We start from the raw sequence: 24,383 nt of genomic DNA on the forward strand, positions 1-24,383 counted from the left end.
CGTTTTTATCATGCCAGGGCCGTTCCAGTAGTCTTGCATACTGTGGGGAGGCAGGAGCTTGATTGTCTCCAGGCTGCTGGAGTTACCGAACCTGTGAAAACTAGCACATGGTGCACCTCCCCCTCCCCTCTCCCTAGTGGTACTAATATATGGGGATTTCTTGGCTACCATCGCTGGCTGAAACTTAGCCTGTACTCCAGACACAAGACCTCCTTACCAAACTTATTGCTGGGGAACACTAATCAAAGATCTACCTTACCAATGCTTATCTTCAGTCGCCTTTAGACGAGGAATCTCAGAACGTGGTTGTCAACACGCTCTTCGGATTCCATAAGTACACACAACTCCCATTTGTCATTGCCTTGGCGCCAGCAATTTTCGAAAGGCATCTGAAACAACTAGAGCAGAGTATTTCAGCTGATGTGAATTATCTTGATAATTTCATTGTTACAGGGACCCTCTCATGAGGAGAATTTGAAAAATGTCCGCACCCCCTGTACCACCCTGCAGGACGAAGGTCTGCGTTGTCTTTCGGAGAATTGTAGATTTTTTCATCCAGAAGTACAGTATTTGGGGCACTGTTCACCAGAGATGGAATCAGGTCTACTGATCGAAATGTTGGCGCCATAGATTCTCATCTCCACCTGAAGAACCTAACAAAACTGCAGGTGTTTTTGGGTAAAGTCAATTATTACTCCAAGTTCGTCCCCCAGGCAGCCCACGTTTCGCAACGTCTCGATCAACTGCTTAAGGAAGGAGTGCCCTACAACTGGACTCCTGCCTGTAATCAGGCTTTTTTCCTATTAAAAGCTATGCTGAAATTCGCACCTGGTCTCACACCTTTTTCTTCTGGACGTCTGATGGTTGTGGCAATCAACACAACTGCCTATGGCATGGGGCGGCTCTGGCGCACAGGAACGAGGATGGCTTTGAACGGCCAATTGCTCATGAGACCAACACAACTATTCACAGTTCCAATATAAGGCATTATGAATAGAGTTTGCCTTAAAATATCTCATGTCTACCTTTTTGGGGCAAAATTCTCGTTACAGATCACAAGCCCTTGGTTCCCTTCTTTGGGCCTCGGTCAAACCTTCTAGAGTGAGTGCCCCAACGCTTACAGTGCTGGGCATTGTTCCTGAGTGCTTACAATTGTACCATACTGTTTAAGACCATGGAAAAACATTCTAATGCTGACACCTTGTAGCATGTACCCGCTGGATATGACCTAGACCTTGATTTTGACAAACAGGAGGTCCTCTGTTTTCACGCTGATGCTGCATGGCAGCTTGTATTGGATAGTTTTCTCTTTACAGCCGCACGTGTCACCACCACCACACATTACGATGCCACCCAGTACTGTTGGGAATGTCTCACATGAGCACTATGTCAAGTGAGCTGTCCATGGTGTGCGCAGCACCAAGCAGCACCCCAACAGTCATTTGCACCCTGGCCTATACCCTGCTACCCCTAGGACAGTATCCACCTAATTTTGCGGGCACATATTTGGGATTGATGTGGTTGCTCATTGTGGATGCCTACTCGAAATACCACTAAGTGGTATGCACGACGTCCACCACTACCGATATCACCTTCACCGCTCCAGCCCAGGTTTTGGCCATCGAAGGGTTACCCCATTCTTTAGTTTCTGATAATGGCCTCCAATTTATGGTGTCTGCTTTCAAAGAGTTCTGTGTGGCCAATGGCATAGAACATATTCTCAGTGTTCCATTCCATCCTTTCTCAAATGGTGCAGCAGAAGGTCTCTTTCAGACCTTCATGCCATCATGCAAAAATGAAGAAGGCTGTTGAATCCTATGCCACTACCTTAACCCTCACCCCGTTTTTGAGCACTTGCCACTCCATGCCAATTGATGCTCATATCCCTGCCAAGCTGCACAACCACAGACACTTCAGTTTATGATACTGACCCTCCCGCAACTCGCTCTAGGCCGTCGTGGCGTTACACACCCTGTGCAACTGTGAGGGCCCACTCCGCTGGTAGTCCTGTGGCTTGGACGCCAACAACCTTAATGTGTGTTGAGTTACATCTGTCCAGACACAGAAGGGGCTTGAGTGCCACCGCCACCACAACCAGCCCCGACCTCAAGCTCAGATGGAACACCCATCATCACCCCTTCCCCTATCACTCCGTATTTCAGTGATCATGGGGCTGTTGCCATTTGCAACTGCCTGCAACTCTCTGTAGGCGCTCCAGCACCGCTTTCTGCTTCTGTGGGAATCGGAGGAACCCTCGGGTCCCTCACCACTGACCACTATCCCTTTACCCATCTGGCAGTCTACGTGATTACTCTGCTATTCAGAGGGTTCAATGAACCACCTTCAAGCTGTCTCTCTCTACCTTTCCGCTCTCGAAAGGCGCACTGGAAAAACGAGCAGTTATCGTGATGATGATTTCTCCCTATGTAGGTGGGCCGCCAACAAAATATTTTAACAATCGGAGGAGAGACCTCAGCAACAAGTAAGAAGAAAAAGAAAAATCGTCATATCGACAAGCTCAAGAAATAGGTCATCGGCACTCCTTGCCAGTCCAGATCCAACCACCAGTACAGACAGAAGTTTCTACAAGATTCCCATGGGAGTACAGGCCAACAGGCCACAAACTTCGACTCGAACCTCCTCACAGTGAGGAAGTCATAATAGGAGCAGCAGCCAGCAGCCGGAGCCGGCACGCACTCCGCTGCTCGACTCGCTGCGGCTCACATCGTTACCGGCGCTCGCTCGGTCGCGCACGCCAACGCCACTAGCCCAACGCTATGCCCGGACGCAGAAAGGGAGGCAAAGTCAAGGGCAAGTCAAAGTCCCGCTCAAGCAGGGCTGGGCTCCAGTTCCCGGTCGGCAGAACCCACCGCCGAGCGCGTCGGCGCCGGGGCGCCCGTCTACCTCGCCGCCGTCGTGGAGTACCTCGCGGCTGAGGAGCTCGAGCTGGCCGGAAACGCGGCCCGCGACAACAAGAAGACGCGCATCATCCCGCGCCGCCTGCAGCTCGCCATCCGCAACGTCGAGGAGCTCAACAAGCTCCTGTCGGGCGTCACTATCGCACAGGGTGGTGTCCCGCCCAACATCCGGGCCGTCCTGCTGCCAAAGAAGACCGAGAAGAAGGCCTAAAGAGAGACCGTAGCGGCACGCGGCCCGGCCCCGCCCCGCCCAGCAGTGCTGCGTGCTCCCTGCACGCAACGCGCTTTGCCGGCCCGGCTCAAAACACTTATCGTGATGATGATTTCTCCCTATGTAGGTGGGTCGCCAACAAAATGTTTTAACAATCGGAGGGGAAAACTCGTGATTGAAATTTCATGACTTGATCCCGTCGCAACGAAAGACGCCTTTGTTTTAATGATGGCCACTCCAATTCACGTATCATGTCTGTCGCACTATCTCCCCTATTTCGCGATAATACAAAACGAGCTGCCCTTATTTGAACTTTTTCTTTGTCATCCGTCAATCCCACCTGATGGGGATCCCACACCGCACACCAATACTTCAGAATAGGACCGACAAGTGTGGTTAGGCAGTCTCTCTTAATGTTCTGCCAATGAATCGCAGTCTTTGGTTTGCTCTACCCACAGTATTATCTATGTGATCGTTTCAATTTAGGTTATTTGTAACTGTAATCCCTAAGTATTTAGTTGAATTTACAGCCTTCAGATGCGTGTGGCTTATAGCGTAATCGAAATTCATCGGATTTATTTTAGTACTCATATGAATAACTTCACATTTTTCTTTATTCAGGGTGAATTTCCACTTTTCGCACGATACAGATATCTTATCTAAATAATTTTGCAATTGTTTTTGGTCATCTGATGACTTTACAAGACCGTAAAAGATAGCATCATCTGCAAACAATCTAAGACGTCTACTCAGATCGTCTCCTATGTCGTTAATATAGATCAGGAACAATAGAGGGCCCATAACACTTCCTTGGGGAACGCCGGGTATTATTTCTGTTTTACTAAATAACTTTCCGTCTTTTACTACGAACTGTGGCCTTTCTGACAGGAAATCGCGAATCCACTCGCATAACTGAGGCGATAATTAGTCGGCACGCAGTTTTGTTGGAAGACGCTTGTGAGGAACGGTGTCAAAGCCTTCTGGAAAATGTAAAAATAAGGAATCAATTTGACATCCCCTGTCGATAGCACTCATTACTTCATGAGTATAATGAGCTAGTTGTGTTTCACAAGAGCGATATTTTCTGAATCCGTGCTGACTGTCAATAAATCGTTTTCTTCGAGGTAACTTATAATGTTCGAATACAGTATATGTTCCAAAACCCTACTGCAAATCGACGTTAGTGATATGGGCCTGTAATTCAGCGGATTACTCCTACTTCCCTTTTAGGGTATTGGTGTGACTTGAGCAATTTTCCGGTCTTTAGGTACGGATATTTCTGTGAGGAAGCGGTTGTATGTAATTGCTAAATATGGAGCTATTGTATCAGCATACTCTGGAAGGAACCTGAATGATACACAATCTGGACCGGAGGCCTTGCGTTTATTAAGTGATTTACGCTGCTTTGCTACGCAGAGGGTATGTACTTCTATGTTTATCATCTTGTCGGTTGTTCTTGATTGGAATTAAGGAATATTTACTTCGTCTTCTTTGGTGAAGGAGTTTCGGAAAACCGTGTTTAATAATTCTGCTTTAGTGGCACCGTCATCAGTGATTTCACCGTTGCTATCGTGTAGTGAAGGTATTGATTGCGTCTGGTGTGCTTTATGTATGACCAGAATCTCTCTGGGTTTTCTGCGAGATTCCGAGACAGAGTTTCGTTGTGAAAATTGAAAATTATTGAAAGCATCTCGCACTGAAGTGCATGCTATATTTCGGACGGGTCCAAGCCGTTACCACACCTTCTTTGCACGCCCCCCCCCCCCCCCCTTCGCAGCACAGACTGGGGCGCTTCCGCGCATACGCGCTTGAGGGGGGGGGGGGGGGGGAGGGTTCAGGTATTCGGCGCAGTAGAGGTTGAATGCCCATCGAAGCAGATGGACCTCGATAGCTGATAGATAGGGTGTCACTTGTCCTCAGTTCATTTCACACTGCTAATAAGTCTGGAATTTAATCCAGGACTTTGGCGCAGATACTTGTGGTCAAAAAGTTTACGCCACCACCTCTCAAAAATGGTTCAAATGGCTCTGAGCACTATGGGACTTAACATCTATGGTCATCAGTCCCCTAGAACTTACAACTACTTAAACCTAACTAACCTAAGGACATTACACAACATCCAGTCATCACGAGGCAGAGAAAATCCCTGACCCCGCCGGGAATCGAACCCGGGAACCCGGATGCCACCACCTCTCCTTACCTTACTCTGGCCGAATAAGCTCGTGTCCAAAATTAAAGGAGCAAACGGAAATTTTGCCAGGTTCCGTTTATTTTGCCACAAAGCAATACAAACAGGTGATAGTTAAGTAGAAACAATGTAAAGAACTTAAACAACTACAATATGCGTAACGGTAGTGAAAGATGTTCTTCCCTTTTTCCAACTTAACGGATTTACATACACATTCTGACAATTGGGTGAGGTGCTCAGTATTGGGTGTGGCCACCTCTGCCAACAATACAGACCTGACAACGATGGGTCATACTGTGAACGATGTCATTAATCTCATGTTGAGGCAATAACTCCCACTCTTCCCGCAGAGTTGCTCGCAAGTCTTGGAGAGTGGTTGGTGGATGCTGACGTGATGAAACCCGTGTCCCCAGACGTGCTCTGTGGGATTCAAATCGGGAGAGCGAGCAGGCCACGCCATGCATGCAAAATCTTCCAAGAAAACATCAACCACCTGTGTCCTATGAGGCCGAGCATTGTCGTCCATCAATACTAACAAGGGGAGGCCGCCAATTGTGAAATTCAGATTCGATTCATACTGCGCATAATAAAAGCTCATGGCCAGAGGTGTAATGTGGCAAAGCACCAAGATGCACTTCTCAGCCGTTGTCGAGAAAATCGGCAGTTAAGAGAAACTGTTGCAGTGAAATACTCTCTACGATTAGTAATTTTCCACAGCGTCGTGGCACAGCAGTAAGCGCTCTGGTTTGTAATCCGAGGTCGCCGGGTCGAATCTCGCACCATGCAACTTTTTTTTTTAGTATTTGTTTTTTGTAATTCAAATGTGTATACACACACACACACACACACACACACACATATATATATATATATATATATATATATATATATATATATATATATATATATATATAATTCCCGGCAATCAGTTGCAACAATTATGCATATAATAAGTTGTTGAATGTCGTTTGTCGTGGAAAAACTGGCGACTTCGAACATCGTTATGTTTTCCGCAAACAAAGTTGTATTTCACAAATGTTATTAATTGTCTTCATAATGGTTCAAATGGCTCTGAGCACTATGGGACTTAACATCTGTGGTCATCAGTCCCCTAGAACTTAGAACTACTTAAACCTAACTAACCTAAGGACATCACACACATCCATGCCCGAGGCAGGATTCGAACCTGCGACCGTAGCAGTCCCGCGGTTCCGGAGTGAGCGCCGGAACCGCTAGACCACCGCGGCCGGCGTCTTCATAATGTTAACCACGTATAGTTAACGGAAGACGTAGAAACGATATTCCGAAACGAATACGTATAGCGTAAGTCAAACGTTCGAATTAGAATAGAGACCCCACGAACACAAATTCGCTGTGGCAGGTATGAAATATAAACTCCGTTGCTCGCTCGTTACACTTGAAGGACAGATGTTGAATGGGCCGAAACGAGCCGCCGCATAACAGCGTAGTTGCCTGCTAACTTCGAAAGAAGGTAGATGCGGTCCCTAGCGCAACATATAACATCGTTGAAAATCAGTGCGGACGGGAGAGCTTTGGTACACCCTGTTAAAAAAAAGCGGAAAAATGGAAGCGGTACAATTGGAGAGCGATCCGCCTTCACCAACATGCATAAGCAATTCATTAATACTCATATATATATATATATATATATATATATATATATATATATATATATATATATATATATATATTTGAATTACAAAAAACTAATAATAAAAAAAATTGCATGGCGCGAGATTCGATCCGGCGACCTTTGGATTACGAACCCAAGCGCTTACCGCTGCGCCACGACGCTGCGAAAAGTTATCAATCATAGAGAGTATTTCACCGCAACGGTTTCTTTTAACTGTCGGTTTTCTCGACAACGGCTGAGAAGTGCATCTTGGTGCTTTGCCACATTACACCTCTGGCCATGAGCTTTTATTAAGCGCAGTATGAATCGAATCTGAATTTCACAATTGGCGGCCTCCCCTTGTAAGTCTATGCCCACAGCACCTCGCGTCACCCTCTCATGAGGTCCCAAGATCTCGATACCTGACAGCAGTTAAACTTTGCCGATTCAACCGCACAGTTCCATGAAGAGGTGTTCGAGTGGTCAAAATTATCCTTGCTCACACTGTCAGGGACCCTCCTCGGTCTGGAATTCTTCCCACAATGTTTGGATCCTGAAGTTGTGTTAAATGCGAATCCGTCGAGAATCGCACTCCAGACCAAATCGCGACTCATCTGTGGGAAGAACGTTGTCCCACTGTCCGACCGCCCAGGTGGCATGTTGACGGCTCCACTATAGACTTTCCCTTCTCGTGAAGACGCGTCATACATACAGCAGGTGTACGACAATAAAGGCCACCCTTCTGAAGCCTTCTGTACGCCGTTTGCCTCGACGCAACACGTTGAGTGGAGGCTGCGAGGTCGGGTGCCAGTGTCATGCAGTGTCATGGAGTGCCCTTACAGCCAAATAAAATTCTTCTCTTTCTGATGTCCCACATGCTAGGTTCTGATTCTCGGGATACAGTTTTGGTCTGTATAAACTGTCGCCACATTCGAGAAACAACAGAACGATTCACTTTAACTCATCGGGCCACAACATTTTCAGACTGTCCTTGCTCCATTCTTCCTACGGCCCTGCACCGCAGAGAGTCTGGTGGGCATCTCCCATATGCCATACTGCGCCGTCTTGACTGTGTACACAGCGATGGTGGAAGTGGGACTACCCAGCAAACACTACCCCGTTTGATTGGTGCCCTGACGTCATTACTGGCGTGGTTGTCTCTTGAACTAGAATGCCATCTTTAGAACACTATAGTACGGACATCTGTTGACAGTTTGTATGAGTATATCATGAATTAGACACATGAAGGGGAAATAGCGGTTTGTTGCTTTAATTTTGGACACTAGTGTACCAGCAGTGAAAATTTCATCCACCAGCAGGATTCGAACCGGCTTACTTCCGAGTCCGGTGCTGCTGTACAGTCGAGTCTTAGCGTCCTCGAGTACTGACGTGCGTATCTTTCCTATTGTTGCAAGCTTAACGGCCAACAATTTACTTTGTTAATCATTTTAAATTGTGATGTGGTTGCATGTGGTGACGAGATGGAGATACTTGAGGGATCTCGGCTGGTACTAGCGCAGCTGCTTACGTCAGCGATGGCCATGCCCACGGCGGAGATGAGCAGCAGCGGCTTGCGGCCCAGCCGGTCTGCGGCGAGCGGCGTGATGCACGAGGCCACGATCATGACGGCTCCCACCACGATCTGCGACACCTCCGCCCCGAGGCCGGTGTTGGCCTGCTGGAAGATGTCCTGGCCGTAGAAGAGCACCGCGTTGATGCCCGACAGCTGCTGGAACAGCACCAGCCCCAGGGACAGGCACAGCGCCAGCACGTTGCCGCGCACCTTGAACAGGTCGCCCATCGACGCCTTGTTCCGCCGCAGCTCCTCCGCCGCTTCCTGCCGACAACACACACACCGTCACACGTTATCGGTATTGGGATTTCACAAATCGATGTTTCAATATCGGTAATGTATTCTCTGAGACATCATAACACTGGTCTTATACAGGGTGAGTCACCTAACATTACCGCTGGATATATTTCGTAAACCACATCAAATACTGACGAATCGATTCCACAGACCGAACGTGAGGAGAGGGGCTAGTGTAATTGTTTAATACAAACCATACAAAAATGCACGGAAGTATGTTTTTTAACACAAACCTACGTTTTTTTAAATGGAACCCCGTTAGTTTTGTTAGCACATCTGAACATATAAACAAATACGTAATCAGTGCCGTTTGTTGCATTGTAAAATGTTAATTACATCCAGCGGTAACGTTAGGTGACTCACCCTGTATATATGAAGATAGTAACTGTTCTCGAAAGAACAGATACCATTGATGTCCGTGCAGCTTCTCTAGAATAAATGATAATTAATTCAAAACCCACAGTTGCCGATAGGTGTTGTTGATATACCTCGATGGGGACAGCTGAAAGCTGTTCTTTCGAGAACAGTTACTTTCTTCATATATATATAGTTAAAGGCTACCCAGCCACTGACCTTCTTCTGTGCGAAAGCGCACAGGTTGTCCGAACTCTTACGGGAATCGTCACCTTAGTGTGCGCGAGTAATGAGTGGACGGGCAAATATCAATTAGGTACATTACGTATGTGGATTGTGGACAGTTGGGAATGTGGGTCCCACGGGAAGCGTGCAAGGGATAAGTCCCTGTAGTCGCGCTATTGATCTGTTATTCAAGACCTGCTCTCCTTTTTATACTCAGATTTGGATCTGAAGACAGTTTGGAAATTTCTGGACTTATTTCCCCCTCATTTGATTTGACAGTTCTTATAATGCTACAATGATATTCCGGGTAGGGATTGTGCCCTTTTAAACAGTCAACAAGAACAGCTGTTGCCTGAATGAAGGATTTGGAGTCTCTAGCAGTCATCTGAAATGAAACAATGTATTCACTTCCCAGTGACAGAGATGTCCCATATTTCTTGTCATAAATCCGTAATATGCTTCCTGATTGACATGTGCATGTCTACTTGAGTACTTAGCATTTTATTCATTTTATGTGGCCTGCCTTTCTTCACCCAGCCCATAGTTGTTCTCACTCATACATACAGATCAACACTAAGGACTCCAAATACAACTTACAGTGCACAATTTACTGTACCTAATGCATCTGGTAAGGTAGTTCCTCTTTCAGCAGCCTTACTCTATGCATCCTTAAGTTCAGACCATAGTCCACTATGATTCCTAGTCCTGCCTCAGTGTAAGAGATGAATAATTAACTATGCATTACTACCAATTTTGTCAACAATACCCCAATTTTTAAGCATGGTACAATTGTGTGTGTATTAAAGCTTGATTTCTCATCTAGATGAACCACAAGTAACAACTGAGGCTACTGCACATAGGCACATCATTTAGTCTGGTTACAGGATAACATAACATATGTATACTTGTGAGAAATGTAACAAGTTTATTTACTCTGCGCCATCCCTTATCTGTGTCAAGTGGCACTGTCACATTCATTTCTAGTTGCAATTTACTGTTCCCCTTGGCTAGTAGCAGCACAGAGCAACCACTCTATGCACACACCAGTTAATACAATCTTTAAAGTTGACCTGGACATTTAAGATGCTTCGCCTGCACAAAATATTCACTGATGATCCAAAACATTATGACCACCTGCTTAACAGCTTGTTTGTCTGTGCTGAACATGGGAATGTAGGTGAACAGGAAGAGAAGTTCCGAAATCATAACAATCAGAAGAGCCGAAATTTGACTCCTTATTTGCTATGTATACAGCAGTTCAGATTTATAAGCCAAAAGAAGACGAAATTGGGAGAAGAGGGTGCACAAGTGTTCACACGATATGAAGCATCAGATAAAATGAAAATTACAGAAGTTTAGTCAATGAAGCCCCTATTAGTTTGACACGAGTAAGAAAGAGAAATGTTAGGAAATAGGACCAACAGTGTAGCATGCTAGTGCGTTACCCAGCTTGTAGGCCATATGATCTCACGCTGTTGTGGCAAGTGCGTCCGTCGGTTGTCAACGGGGTCCTCAGTGATGGTCACGTTCGCTACGCGCTGTATGCTTCAGAAAAACGAGTCTGAGTGACCCTGCTGGGTCGTATTTGAAATTTCGGTCCCACCAGACTGTCAGGGTAGGCAGTATTTTCTGTCGCCACCCTAAATGGCGCTGCCTACAAAAGGCTATGTCTGTCTTACCAGAAAGTTATGGGGGAACTTTCGGAACTGTGTGATTGCCATTACCTGGCTGGTTCTAACAGGAATGTGACCCTAAGTTACTGATGTTCTTCTTCAAACCAAGGGGTTTCTCTAACGGCCACCGCCATCCAAGTGACCACCAACAACTGCCGTATCAAAACCATTGCCTTTATATACTATATACTTAGAGTCATCAGTATTTTGACTGGTTAGATGCGAGTTACCACGAATTCCTCTTCTCCACCCTACGTCCTCAGTTACTTGTTGAATGTGCACTACTGGCCATTAAAATTGCTACACCAAGAAGAAATGCAGATGATAAACGGGTATTCATTGGACAAATATATTATACTAGAACTGACATGTGATTACATTTTCACGCAGTTTGGGTGCATAGATCCTGAGAAATCAGTACCCAGAACAACCACCAACCACCTCTGGCCGTAATAACGGCCTTAATACGCCTGGGCATTGAGTCAAACAGAGCTTGGATGGCGTGTACAGGTACAGCCGCCCAAGCAGCTTCACCACGATACCACAGTTCATCAAGAGTAGTGACTGGCGTATTGTGACGAGCCAGTTGCTCGGCCACCAATGACCAGACGTTTTCAATTGGTGAGAGATCTGGAGAAAGTGCAGGCTAGGCAGCAGCCTAACTTTTTCTGTATACAGAAAGGCCCGTACAGGACCTGTAACATGCGGTCGTGCATTATCCTGCTGAAATGTAGGGTTTCGCAGGGATCGAATGAAGGGTAGAGTCACGGGTCGTAACACATCTGAAATGTAGCGTCCACTGTTCAAAGTGCCGTCAGTGCGAACAAGAGGTGACCGAGACGTGTAACCAATGGCACCCCCCATACCATCACGCCGGGTGATACGCCAGTATGGCGATGACGAATACACGCTTCCAATGTGCGTTCACCGCGATGTCGCCAAACATGGATGCGACCATCATGATGCTGTAAACAGAACCTGGATTCATCCGAAAAAATGACATTTTGCCATTCGTGCATCCAGGTTCGTCGTTGAGTACACCATCGCAGGCGCTCCTGTCTGTGATGCAGCGTCAAGGGTAACACCAGCCATGGTTCAAATGGCTCTGAGCACTATGGGACTTAACATCTGAGGTCATCAGTCCCCTAGACATAGAACTACGTAAACCTAACTAACATAAGGACATCACACACATCCATGCCCAAGGCAGGATTCGAGCCTGCGACCGTAGCAGCCGCATGGTTTCGGACTGAAGCAACTACAACAGCTCGGTCACAGCGGCCGGCAAAAGTCACAAAATCGGTTACTTCCCTGTTACTCCGTCTGTCTCGGCCAGTGCGTATATACTGGCGAGTGATTGCAGCAACACGCCAATAAGCACCTGAAGACGCCGAGCAACTGCGTCGTTGAAATATTGTGCAGCTTCCACATTATCCGACGCGAAGCTCGTGAACTAGTGAAGCAGTCACTACGTCGGGAAAGTCTCAAACACGACACTACACTGTTTCATAATGCGACACTGCACACACTATCAACTGACACCAGGACCATTGCATCTCCATATTGAGAGAGAGGTTGAGCTCGGAAGGGGGACAAAATATTAATATTATCCACTGTATAGCTTTGGAGGAAGGTTTTCGGGCAAAGAAAAAGAAAAGTATGTGAAAGTTTGGTGTGAAATGTTACCCAAATACTCCTATACTATATAGAGCTTATTGTTAACAGGTACTTTTTAATTGCCTTTTTAAATGATTTTGTTTCAGTAATAATAATATCGTTGTGTGACCAAACGGTCTGGTACAAGCTTTGCAATTGGACGCCGCTTCAGAAACTTAACGTCTGCCAGAGCCAACGGCCCTGTTATTCCCACGTTTTTTATTTCGTTGTTTATATTTTGTTTTTTCTTGTTTTCGTTTTTTCGCCCCTGTCATTCCTTTCTGCTCGCCATAAATGTCTTCTTTGGACTGGATTCTGTCTGGCATGGTTGCACTTAATTTCTCCTGAAAGTATGGTTTCTTCTCCTATGTACAACAAAGTATCCTCGCAGACATAAAAATAGCTGTTGCGTTGTAAGTACTGTCTAAACGAACCTAGAATTCGTAGTACATCTTCGTGACAAGAAAACAGCGGTACAATGAGAGTGCACTTTTGTACTATAAAGTGAATTGTTGCAGACATCGACGCATTTGGAATGACTGAATTGAAACACTTCTTTTTAAAAAACTAAAATTCTTAATGTAAATAGTAAAAAATAAATAAAAAGGCCTCTTCATTCGTCATGAACTTAAAAGCTTTGTCAGTAACCTATTTTCACTGAAAAACGGTTCTCCTTTTTCTTGAATGGAAAAGTGTGTGTGTGTGTGTGTGTGTGTGTGTGTGTGTGAATTCCTAAGGAACCAAACTGCATAGGTCATTGGCCCCTAGTGTTACACACTACTTAAACTAAGTTAAACTAACTTATGCTAAGAACAACACACACACCCATGCCCGAGGGAGGACTCGAACCTTCGCCTTGAGTGGCCGCGCATCCCGTGACAAGACGCCTTAAACCGTGCGGCCATTCCGCGCGGCTGGAAAAGAGAATCCTTAACATTTTCGCAAACGGAAATACGCCTTAAGACAAGAAAAGTGACGCTCCACGAAGGAATTATCCAAATTGGACGGAAATCGGTAGATGTGACGTACATGTACAGACAAACAAATGATTAGAACTTGAGAAAAATTGGATGATTTATTCAGGAGAAAGAGTTTCACAAACTGAGCAAGCCGGTAATGTGTTGGTCCACCACTCCTGGCTGTCGAGCGTAACGGCGGGCGACATTCCCATTGATATCCCACCGCTATCCATGTTGTCTCCAGATAGGTCTTCAGCTTGGAATCTCATTGTCTGTAGCAGAATTGCCTTCAGTGAAGCGTCCCGCTCAATTGAGCCACGATGTAGCTATCTATTTGGGACATATCGACTGGTCGCAGTCGATCTCTGATTTGTGAAAAGAGCGGTGAGTTGAATAGAATTATATCACAAGCTGAATAGCCACAAGCTGAGATACACATTGGGGTCCCAACACTTCATAAATATCTTTCAGCCACAGTATGAACTCGACTTTCTCGCGGACTGATATTTTTGATGTCAATGGTAAACGTGGAGTGTACATGGCTATATACAAACGAAATGCACCAATGTTTTGAGGTAGGTGACCTTTGAGACACCCCAAGGGCCGACCGTTGTGGCCGAGCAGTTCCAGGCGCTTCAATCTGGAACCGCGCGACCGCTACATTGGGGTCCCAACACTTCATAAATATCTTTCAGCCACAGTATGAACTCGACTTTCTCGCGGACTGATATTTTTGCTGTCAATGGTAAACGTGGAGTGTGCATGGCTATATACAAACGAAATGCACCAATGTTTTGAGGTCGCCGGCCGAAGTGGCCGTGCGGTTAAAGGCGCTGCAGTCTGGAACCGCAAGACCGCTACGGTCGCAGGTTCGAATCCTGCCTCGGGCATGGATGTTTGTGATGTCCTTAGGTTAGTTAGGTTTAACTAGTTCTAAGTTCTAGGGGACTAATGACCTCAACAATTGAGTCCCATAGTGCTCAGAGCCATTTTTTTTTGTTTTGAGGTAGGTGACCTTTGAGACACCCCAAGGGCCGGCCGTTGTGGCCGAGCGGTACCAGGCGCATCAGTCCGGAACTGCGCGACCGCTACGGTCGCAGGTTCGAATCATACCTCGGGCATGGATATGTGTGATGTCCTTAGGTTAGTTAGGTTTAAGTAGTTCGAAGTCTAGGGGACTCATGACCTCAGATGTTAGGTCCCATAGTGCTCAGAACCATTTGAACACACCAAGGCAACAAACACGTTCACTGTTTCACCAAGGGGGTGAGAGAAGATCTTCGGAGTGTAGGAGGACAAGGCGTCGCAGTCTGCAGTAAGCTGAAGGCTTGTTTCGGTGCCCCAGGCGTGCTCGGGCAGAGCAAATTGTTTGCGAAGTGCGCGCTAATCACGAGTAATGGCTTCACGGCCTCTCTCCGGCATACAGTTTTAACGTGGTGCACATTATCAAAGACCGACCATATACCAAAGATTTCTTTACTACAGATAGCCAGTTACTATCTGTGTGATTAGAGGTGCTATTAAGTTCTGTGCTTCTGACATGACAATTCATATTGCACTGGTATCAGATGTCATTCTTATCTTGCAGTAGGCATACTGAAGTTTCAAACGAGATTGTGTTAAAGTAACGTAAGTTTGTCATTAGAACAGTAAACAGATTAAAAATGACGCCAGACCGCTCGTTGAGACAGTGGTCTTCATGTAGGCTCATTAATTTTCACTACTGTTTCTTTCCATTTCCTTTTAGCTGGATATTCAGAGTTCAAGTACTTGCTTCTGTGGCCGGAAACCATTGATGTCATATAGCCTTCATTGTCAGAGAGGAACGTCGTGTGAAACAACTCTCTATGCTCTTCGTACATCCATAGCTGAAATGGAGGACAGTGGGACGTCAGCTGGTATAAATTTATATTAAAATGTAGAAATTCCTCCAGCTGTATTTCAGGAGTCAATTTTATTTTGGCAACTAGTTTCAACGTTGTAACGACGTCATCTTCAGGCCCATACACTTGTTGACGCCAACTGCTTGCGGCTGATACTAGCAGTCAGTGGTGAGATACGGACGTGCTCCGTGTGGAAGGTGGTTAGTAACTCAACAAGTGTTTGGGCCTGAAGATGACGTTGTTACAACGTTGAAACTAGTTGCCAAAATAAAATCGACACCTTAAATACAGCTGGAGGAATTTCTTCATTTTAATACACTACTGGCCATTAAAATTGCTACACCACGAAGATGACGTGCTACACACGCGAAATTTAACCGACAGGAAGAAGATGCTGTGATATGCAAATGATTAGCTTTTCAGGGCATTCACACACGGTTGGCGCCGGTGGCGACACCTACAACGTGCTGACATGAGGAAAGTTTCCATCCGGTTTTTCGTACACAAACAGCAGGTGACCGGCGTTGTCCGGTGAAATGTGGTTCTGATGCGCGTGTAAGGAGGAGAAATGCGTACCATCACGTTTCCGACTTTGATGAAGGTCGGATTGGAGCCTATCGCGATTGCGGTTTATGGTATCGTGATATTGCTGCTCGCGTTGGTCGATATCCAATGACTGTTAGCAGAACATGGAATCGGTGTGTTCAGAACGGTAATACGGAACGCCGTGCTGGATTCCAACAGCCTCGTATCACTAGCAGTCGAGATGACAGGCATCCTATCTGCATGGCTGTAACGGACCGGGCAGCCACGTCTCGATCCCTTAGTCAACAGATGGGGACGTTTGCAAGACAACAAACACCTGCACGAACATTTTTCGGATGAATCCAGGTTCTGTTTACAGCATCATGATGGTCGCATCCGTGTTTGGCGACATCGCGGTGAACGCACGTTGGAAGCGTGTATTCGTCATCGCCATACTGGCGTATCATCCCGCGTGATGGTATGGGGTGCCATTGGTTACACGTCTCGGTCACCCCTTGTTCGCACTGACGGCACTTTGAACAGTGGACGTTACATTTCAGATGTGTTACGACCCGTGGCTCTACGCTCTATTCGATCCCTGCGAAACCCTACATTTTAGCAAGATAACGGACGACCGCATGTTGCAGGTCCTGTACGGGCTTTTCTGGATACAGGAAATGTTCGACTGTTGCCCTGGCCAGCACATTCTCCCGATCTGTCACCAATTGAAAACGTCTGGTCAATGGTGGCCGAGCAACTGGCTCGTCACAATACGCCAGTCACTACTCTTGATGAACTGTAGTATCGTGTTGAAGCTGCATGGGCAGTTGCACCTGTACACGCCATTCGAGCTCTGTTTGACTCAATTCCCAGGCGTATCATGGCTGTTATTACGGCCAGAGGTGGTTGTTCTGGGTACTGATTTCTCAGGACCTATACACCCAAATAGCGTGAAAATGTAATTACATGTCAGTTCTAGTGTAATATATTTGTCCAACGAATAACCGTTTATCATCTGCATTTCTTCTTGGTGTAGCAATTTTAATGGCCACTGGTGTAGTACTGTGCCACACACCGCGGAATCTACAGCTGCTGTTGCCGAGCTAAAAGTAGTCTTGAAATAGCTTCATAAAAAACGCAGGCATTGTATTCTGTAAGTTTTAGACTGACATTAATCTCTCACTGCTTCAGGCCAGGTTAATTAACGTTAATGTTGAACGAATTTATTGAAAGATACTTAGTTGTTATGAGGCGCACTCAATGTATATTGGTCTGGAAGAATACGTGGGCTATTTTGGGGTCAGCGAATCATTGTTTTTCTTTTACAAGTTTGAAAGTTGTCTGTGTGATGACTGGTTTTCAGCTTAGTACGTGCAGTGAGACTGTATCTGTTTAATCACCGAGAGAGGTGGCGCAATGGTTTGCGCACTGGACTCGCATTTGGGAGGACGACGGTTCAAACCTGCGTCCGGCCATCCTGATTTAGGTTTTCCGTGATTTCCCTAAATCACCTTCAGGGAAATGTCGGGATGTTTCCTTTGAAAGGGTATGGTAATGCGGAAACTGAGCGACTCTTCAGACGTTCAAAAGCGCACAGAAATTGGAAATTTCGACTAGGATGGTATCATTTTCGAAACGGATAAGTTTATACACTACTTGCGTGCAGCTGTGGTTAAAGTGGTTAAAGTCTACCGTGCATGACAAATGATGGTATCCAGAACTGGTGCAGAGACAACTGTGGTGCACCACAGGCCATAGATGACAGGGGTGAACTACGGCTGTGCATATGCGTACAGGCGAGGAGATGTGTAAATGTTGAGCAACCGACCGTCCAGATGGACCAAGGGGCAATCAAAAGTGTCTCCTCAACGACTGTTCAACGAACGTCGCTGCCTATGGGACTCTGCAACAGACGCCTGATTCATGTACCCGTACTGACTGCGCTTTATCGGCAATGAAGGCTGGCATTTGTACGCCAGTACCTCAGCTGGACGTCCGGTGAGCGGCCTTTTCAGAAGAATCTCGTTTTGTGCTCCAACTGACAGATGGGCATTGGCATGACCAGAGTGAAACGTCTGAAAGTAAAGGGGTCCAGCATGGAGGAGGGAGTGAGCGTTTGGCAGCACTTAGCTGTTCCTTATCTACATAAGCGATTTGGGAGACAATCTGAGCAGCCGTCTTAGGTTGTTTGCAGATGACGCTGTCGTTTATCGACTAATAAAGTCATCAGAAGATGCGAGGTGGCGCAGTGGTTAGACACTGGACTCGCATTCGGGAGGACGACGGTTCAATCCCGCGTCCGGCCATCCTGATTTAGGTTTTCCGTGATTTCCCTAAATCGCTCCAGGCAAATGCCGGGATGGTTCCTTTCAAAGGGCACGCCCGAATTCCTTCCCCGTCCTTCCCTAATCCGATGAGACCGATGACCTCGCTGTCTGGTCTCCTCCCCCAAAACAACCCCAACCCTCATCAGAAGCTGAAAACAAATTACAAAACGATTTAGGGAAGATATCCGAATGCCGCGAAAATTGGCAATTGACCCTGAATAACGAAAAGTGTGACGTCATCCACATGAGTGCTATAAGGGATCAGTTAAGCTTCGGTTACACGATAAATCAGTCAGATCTAAAGGCCGTAAATTCAGCTAAATACCTAGGGATTACAATTGCGAACAACTTAAATTGGAACGAATACATAGAAATTGTTGTGCGGAAGGCTAACCAGGACACCTAGAAAATGTAACAGATCTACTAAGGAGACTGCCTACACTACGCTTGTCCGTCCTCTTTCAGAATACTGCTGCGCGGTGTGGGATCCTTAGCAGATAGGACTGACGGAGTACATCGAAAAAATTCAAAGAAGGGCAGCACGTTTCGTATTATCGCCGAACTATGGGAGAGACTGTCACTGAAATGATACAGGATTTGGGCTGGACATAATTAAAACAAAGGTTGCGATGGAATATTCTCACGAAATTCCAATCACCAATTTTTTCCTCCGAATGCGAAAATATTTTGTTGACACCGACGTACATAGGGAGAAACGATCACCACGACAAAATAAGGGAAATCAGAGCCCGTACGGAAAGATATAGGTGTTCGTTCTTTCCGCGCGCTATACGAGGTTGGAATAATAGAGAATTGTGAAGGTGGCTCGGTGAACCCTCTGCCAGGCACTTAAATGTGACTCACAGAGTATCCGTGTAGATGTAGATGTAGATGTAGAATGTTTCCGTGACATTGCCTGGATGATATGGTCATTCTGGGAGGTACAACGGATCAACACAATCAGGCATCTATCCTTGGGGACCATCCCTGTGCACGATGGCATCTACCAGCAGGACAATGCTACATGTGACACAGGTCACGGTCTCTGTGCGTGGTTCGAAGGGCACCAGGCCGCGTTTACCGTACTCCCCTGGTCAGCGAACACCGAGGACGTAAGCCCAATGAAGAATTTGTATGACCACCTCGATCGGGCTGTTCGCGCCATGGATCCTGTCGAGAAAGCAAGCGCAGCTGGACACGACACTGGAGTCGCCAAGACTCCAACATCCCTGTCGGTACCTTCCAGAACCTCACTGACCCTTTTCCTCGCGCGTCTGTCAACGATTGTTGTTGTTGTTGTTGTCTTCAGTCCTGAGACTGGTCTGATGCAGCTCTCCATGCTACTCTATTCTGTACAAGATTCTTCATCTCCCAGTACTTACTGCAACCTACATCCTCCTGAATCTGCTTAGTGTATTCATCTCTTGGTCTCCCTCTACGATTTTTACCCTCCACGCTGCCCTCCAATGCTAAAATTGTGATCCCTTGATGCCTCAGAACGTGTCCTACCAACCGGCCCCTTCTTCTTGTCAAGTTGTGCCACAAACTCCTCCCCAATTCTATTCAATACCTCTTCATCAGTTATGTGATCTACCCATCCAATCTTCAGCATTCTTCTGTAGCACCGCATTTCGAAAGCTTCTATTCTCTTCTTGTCCAAACTATTTATCGTCCATGTTTCACTTCCATACGTGGCTACACTCCATACAAATACTTTCAGAAACGACTTCCTGACATTTAAATCTATACTCGATGTTAGCAAATTTCTCTTCTTCAGAAACACTTTCCTTGCCATTGTCAGTCTACATTTTATATCCTCTCTACTTCGACCACCATCAGTTATTTTGCTCCCCAAATAGCAAAACTCCTTTACTACTTTAAGTGTCTCATTTCCTAATCTAATTCCCTCAGCATCACCCGACTTAATTCGACTACATTCCATTATCCTCGTTTTGCTTTTGTTGATGTTCATCTTATATCCTCCTTTCAAGACACTGTGCATTCCGTTCAGCTGCTCTTCCAAGTCCCTTGCTGTCTCTGACAGAATTACAATGTCATCGGCGAACCTCATCGTTTTTATTTCTTTTCCATGGACTTTAATACCTACTCCGAGTTTTTCTTTTGTTTCTTTTACTGCTTGCTCAATATACAGATTGAATAACATCGGGGACAGACTACAACCCTGTCTCACTCCCTTCCCAACCGCTGCTTTCCTTTCATGCCCCTCGACTCTTATAACTGCCATCTGGTTTCTGTACAAATTGTAAATAGCCTTTCGCTCCCTGTATTTTACCCCTTTCACCTTTAGAATTTGAAAGAGAGTATTCCAGTCAACATTGTCAAAAGCTTTCTCTAAGTCTACAAAAGCTAGAAATGTAGGTTTACCTTTCCCTAATGTCAACGATGGCAGGTGATTATTCACGTTTCTGACAGGTGGTCATACTACTACGACTGGACAGAGTATTATTGCTTCATTGTTGCGGATTAATCTTTTCGTTATTACAAATTTGGGGCGGAGGAACTTTTGCTATCGGATTTTTATGTTAGGCCCTATTATGGCTGGTTCACAGGAGCTAAAGTAGCAGAAGTGACATTATATGTAAAGTTAGCGCTGGGAACTGAAGGGTGAAACTACTGAAATACCAAAATCGCCACAAACCCACCTCTTGTTTGATAATGAGCGATCGTAATGCATAAAAGGATTATATTGGTTGGTTGCGAGGAGGGGAGCAAACAGCGAGGATATCGGTCCCATCGGGGAGAATGGGGAATTAAGTCGGCCGTGTTCTGTCAGAGGAACCATTCTGGCATTTGCCTGAAGCGATTTAGGGAAATCATGGAAAACCTAAATCAGGATGGCCGGACACGGGATTGAACCGTCGTCCTCCCGAATGCGAGTCCAGTGTGCTACCACTGCGCCGCCTCGCTCGGTCAGTTGGTAAGGACTGTATTCAAATTGACACTGACCGTGAAAGTCTAAGCACTTTTATCCTTATTTCGTGTGCGCGGTTGAGTTTTAACACCTAAATACCTAAATTAAAAATATGTTAATTTGTTTTGTATCATAACCTACAGTGTAACAATGATTTTGCTACTCTATTTATGTTCAGTTACCAAATTATAAGTTAATTTTTCTGTGACTCACGATACAGGTTTAATGTTCCAGTCAGCTCCCACTGGTGAACAATAATTCAGTAGGCAATTTCCCGTGCTGATAATCCTTCCTGTTGTAAAACGACTACCCACGTAGGTCCAAGGCTTTACAGGGATGCAAAACGTGTTTCTTGCACTTGTTGCTCACGGTGTAGATACTCGTATGCATGTGTAGTTATCCCTGTGGGTTCAATGGTAATTTCACCTCGCAGTATATTTCTGACTGCCATTGTCTTAATGCAGTTTCAGTATGAATTGTGTCACGATTAGTGAACGTTCAATATGTCATGTACATTAACTGCCAACTGCCACAGTTTGTGAACGACGGTTGTAGTCGCTCTTATCTTCAAATGTGGACAGCACATACATTATTGTGGCTAAATGAAACGTCCTCACTTCCGTAGGGTAATAGTACCTCAAGCTATAAGTCCTTAGTGTGCTGTGTAGTCATTGTCGTGGCCTACCAGTAGTCGCCATGGGAACACTGCGCCTCATCCATCATAGTTAACTGACTGCTCACATTTAGATGGTTAGTAAGCCCTCTCATTGGCTGTTAATGTCGGGATTCTCATTATTGCTACACTCCTGTCGTGCAGTCTTCACAGGTTTGTACAGTACCAAAAGTAGTCTCCGTCACACACAACAATATAGCTTGCGGAGTATAGATACATCCAATTTCCCCCTTTCGCTCCTTCAAGTCTGTCCGTTTGGCTTCCACAGTTAAAATTTTACTGCTTATTCCTTCATCAGCGCTGAAGGTCATTGTAAGTAGCACAGTTAGATCGTCTTCAATGGCTGTAGTTAATGCAATAATACATTCGGTTTATAAACAAATTCTGCCTGAATATAATTTCCTTTCAATGGTTTCCGTTGTCAGAAGAAACACACAACTCGATTATAAGTAGCGGCTGTTGTCGATTGTACACGCACTTTGATTTCTGGAACGTATATCCCAAAACGCTGAGAAGTACGTGGAGAATTGATTGTATCTTTGTAATCTTCCATATTTCACGGAAGACCTCTCCTCTTGAAAGATTAACGGTTGCTACGCGATCATCAAATACCAGTCATAGGCATTTCCACAAGGACTGATTTTATCAGCTGCTTTGTCGATTGTAAAAGAGAACAGTAAAATTCCCGAGGAGTCAGTTTAAAGCGCTCGACAGCTGGAAACGTGCAGAGATAACTGTATTCTGATAAACGTGGGAATTCAGTCGTACGGCATTGTATTCCAGCGCAGACAGATAATTCATGCTTCAGTGAGAGCAGAACGCAGTTATATAGTCAACTTATTATTTCAGAAACCCCCACGATCAAAATGCAGTACTTTGTTGGTACTAATTGTTAGGTAGCTAAAGTGAAAATAAGAAAAACTAAATTCTTCATTTCATAAATTAAATATAATAAAGGGAGGTTACCAGTGATTGTTTTTACCCTTGAAATCCACATTGTCTATTATGATAGAATCTTGAAAATACTCGGTCATTTTCTGGATGATTTATTAAAGATAAAGAGCTTCATTTGTTGAGCAAATCAGTAATGCGTTCTTGCAAGTCTGGCCCTTAAGCAAGCAGTTACTCTGCTTGGCGTTGATTCATAGAGTTGTTGAGTGTCCTCATGAGGGATATGATTACAATTTCAGAAAAAATCGATGATTTATTCAAGAGCAAGAGCTTCAGAAAGTGGAGCAAATGGAAAACTCATTGGTCCAAAAAATGGTTCAAATGGCTCTGAGCACTATGGGACTTAACATCTATGGTCATCAGTCCCCTAGAACTTAGAACTACTTAAATCTAACTAACCTAAGGACATCACACACACCCATGCCCGATGCAGGATTCGAACCTGCGACCGTAGCAGTCCCGCGGTTCCGGACTGCAGTCATTGGTCCATCTCTGGTCCTTATGCAAGCAGGTATTTAGTTTGAAACTGGTTGACAGAGTTGCTGAACGTCCTTCCGAGGGCTATCGTGCCAGATTCTGTCCGACTGGGGCGTTATATCGCCAAAATCCCGAGTTGGTTGAATGGCCCAGCCCATAATGCTCCAAACGTTCTCAGCTAGGGAGGGATGTGGCTATCTTACTGACCAAGATAGGGTTTGGCAAGTACGAAGACAGATAGTAGAAACTCTCATTGTGTGCAGGCTGGCATTATCCTGCTCAAATGTAAGGCTACGATGGCCTACCATGAAGGGCAACAAAAGGGACGTAGAATATCATCGATGTACCGCTGCACTGTCAGGGTGTCGTGGATGACAACCAAAAGGGGTCCTGTTACGAAAAGAAACGGCAACCTAGACCATCAGCTCTGATTTTCAGGCCGTATGGCGTGCGACAGTCGAGCTGGTATCCCGCTGCTGCCTGGGACGTCTCCAGAGAAGTCTCCGCTGTTCACCTGATCGCAGTTCGAAGCGGGAGTCATCACTGAAGACAATTCTACTGCAGCCAGTGAGATTCCAGGCCGAAAGTGCCCGATACCACTGCAAATGGGCTTGTTGCTGTACGGAGGTCCATGATAGTCGGCGCAAGGAATGCCATGGACTCAGTCCTCTTAGTGTGAGCCGCTTTTTAAGGCTCCTCGTGGAGACTGAAGCGCCAGTTGCGCGTCGGAGCACTGATATTGATGAATTTGGGGCTCTGAGAGCCTTTCTGACGATTGCTTAGCCCTCACGTTCTGTCGTCTCCCTAGGTAGACCACTTCCTTCTTGACGCCGTGTTCGGCCTTTGTAAACCCAATCCTACAGACTTCATCGAGAAGTGGCATCGCTCCTATTCAAGTGTCGATCGAGTAGCCGATTTCTCCAACCGG

The 24,383-nt window shown here is 45.8% G+C and overlaps 1 protein-coding gene across 1 annotated transcript in view; it reads right to left on the minus strand.

Annotated features, from left to right (window-relative positions):
- Nucleotides 1-24,383, minus strand: part of LOC124605699 (facilitated trehalose transporter Tret1-like) — a 79,118-nt gene that overhangs the window by 23,134 nt on the left and 31,601 nt on the right. Inside the window, exon 4 of the mRNA XM_047137560.1 lies at nt 8,479-8,787. Coding sequence (XP_046993516.1) covers nt 8,479-8,787 — 309 coding nt within the window. The remainder of the gene's footprint in view (nt 1-8,478; nt 8,788-24,383) is intronic.

The sequence above is a fragment of the Schistocerca americana genome, chromosome 3, assembly GCF_021461395.2.
Source record: "Schistocerca americana isolate TAMUIC-IGC-003095 chromosome 3, iqSchAmer2.1, whole genome shotgun sequence".
Taxonomy (NCBI): Eukaryota; Metazoa; Arthropoda; class Insecta; order Orthoptera; family Acrididae; genus Schistocerca; species Schistocerca americana.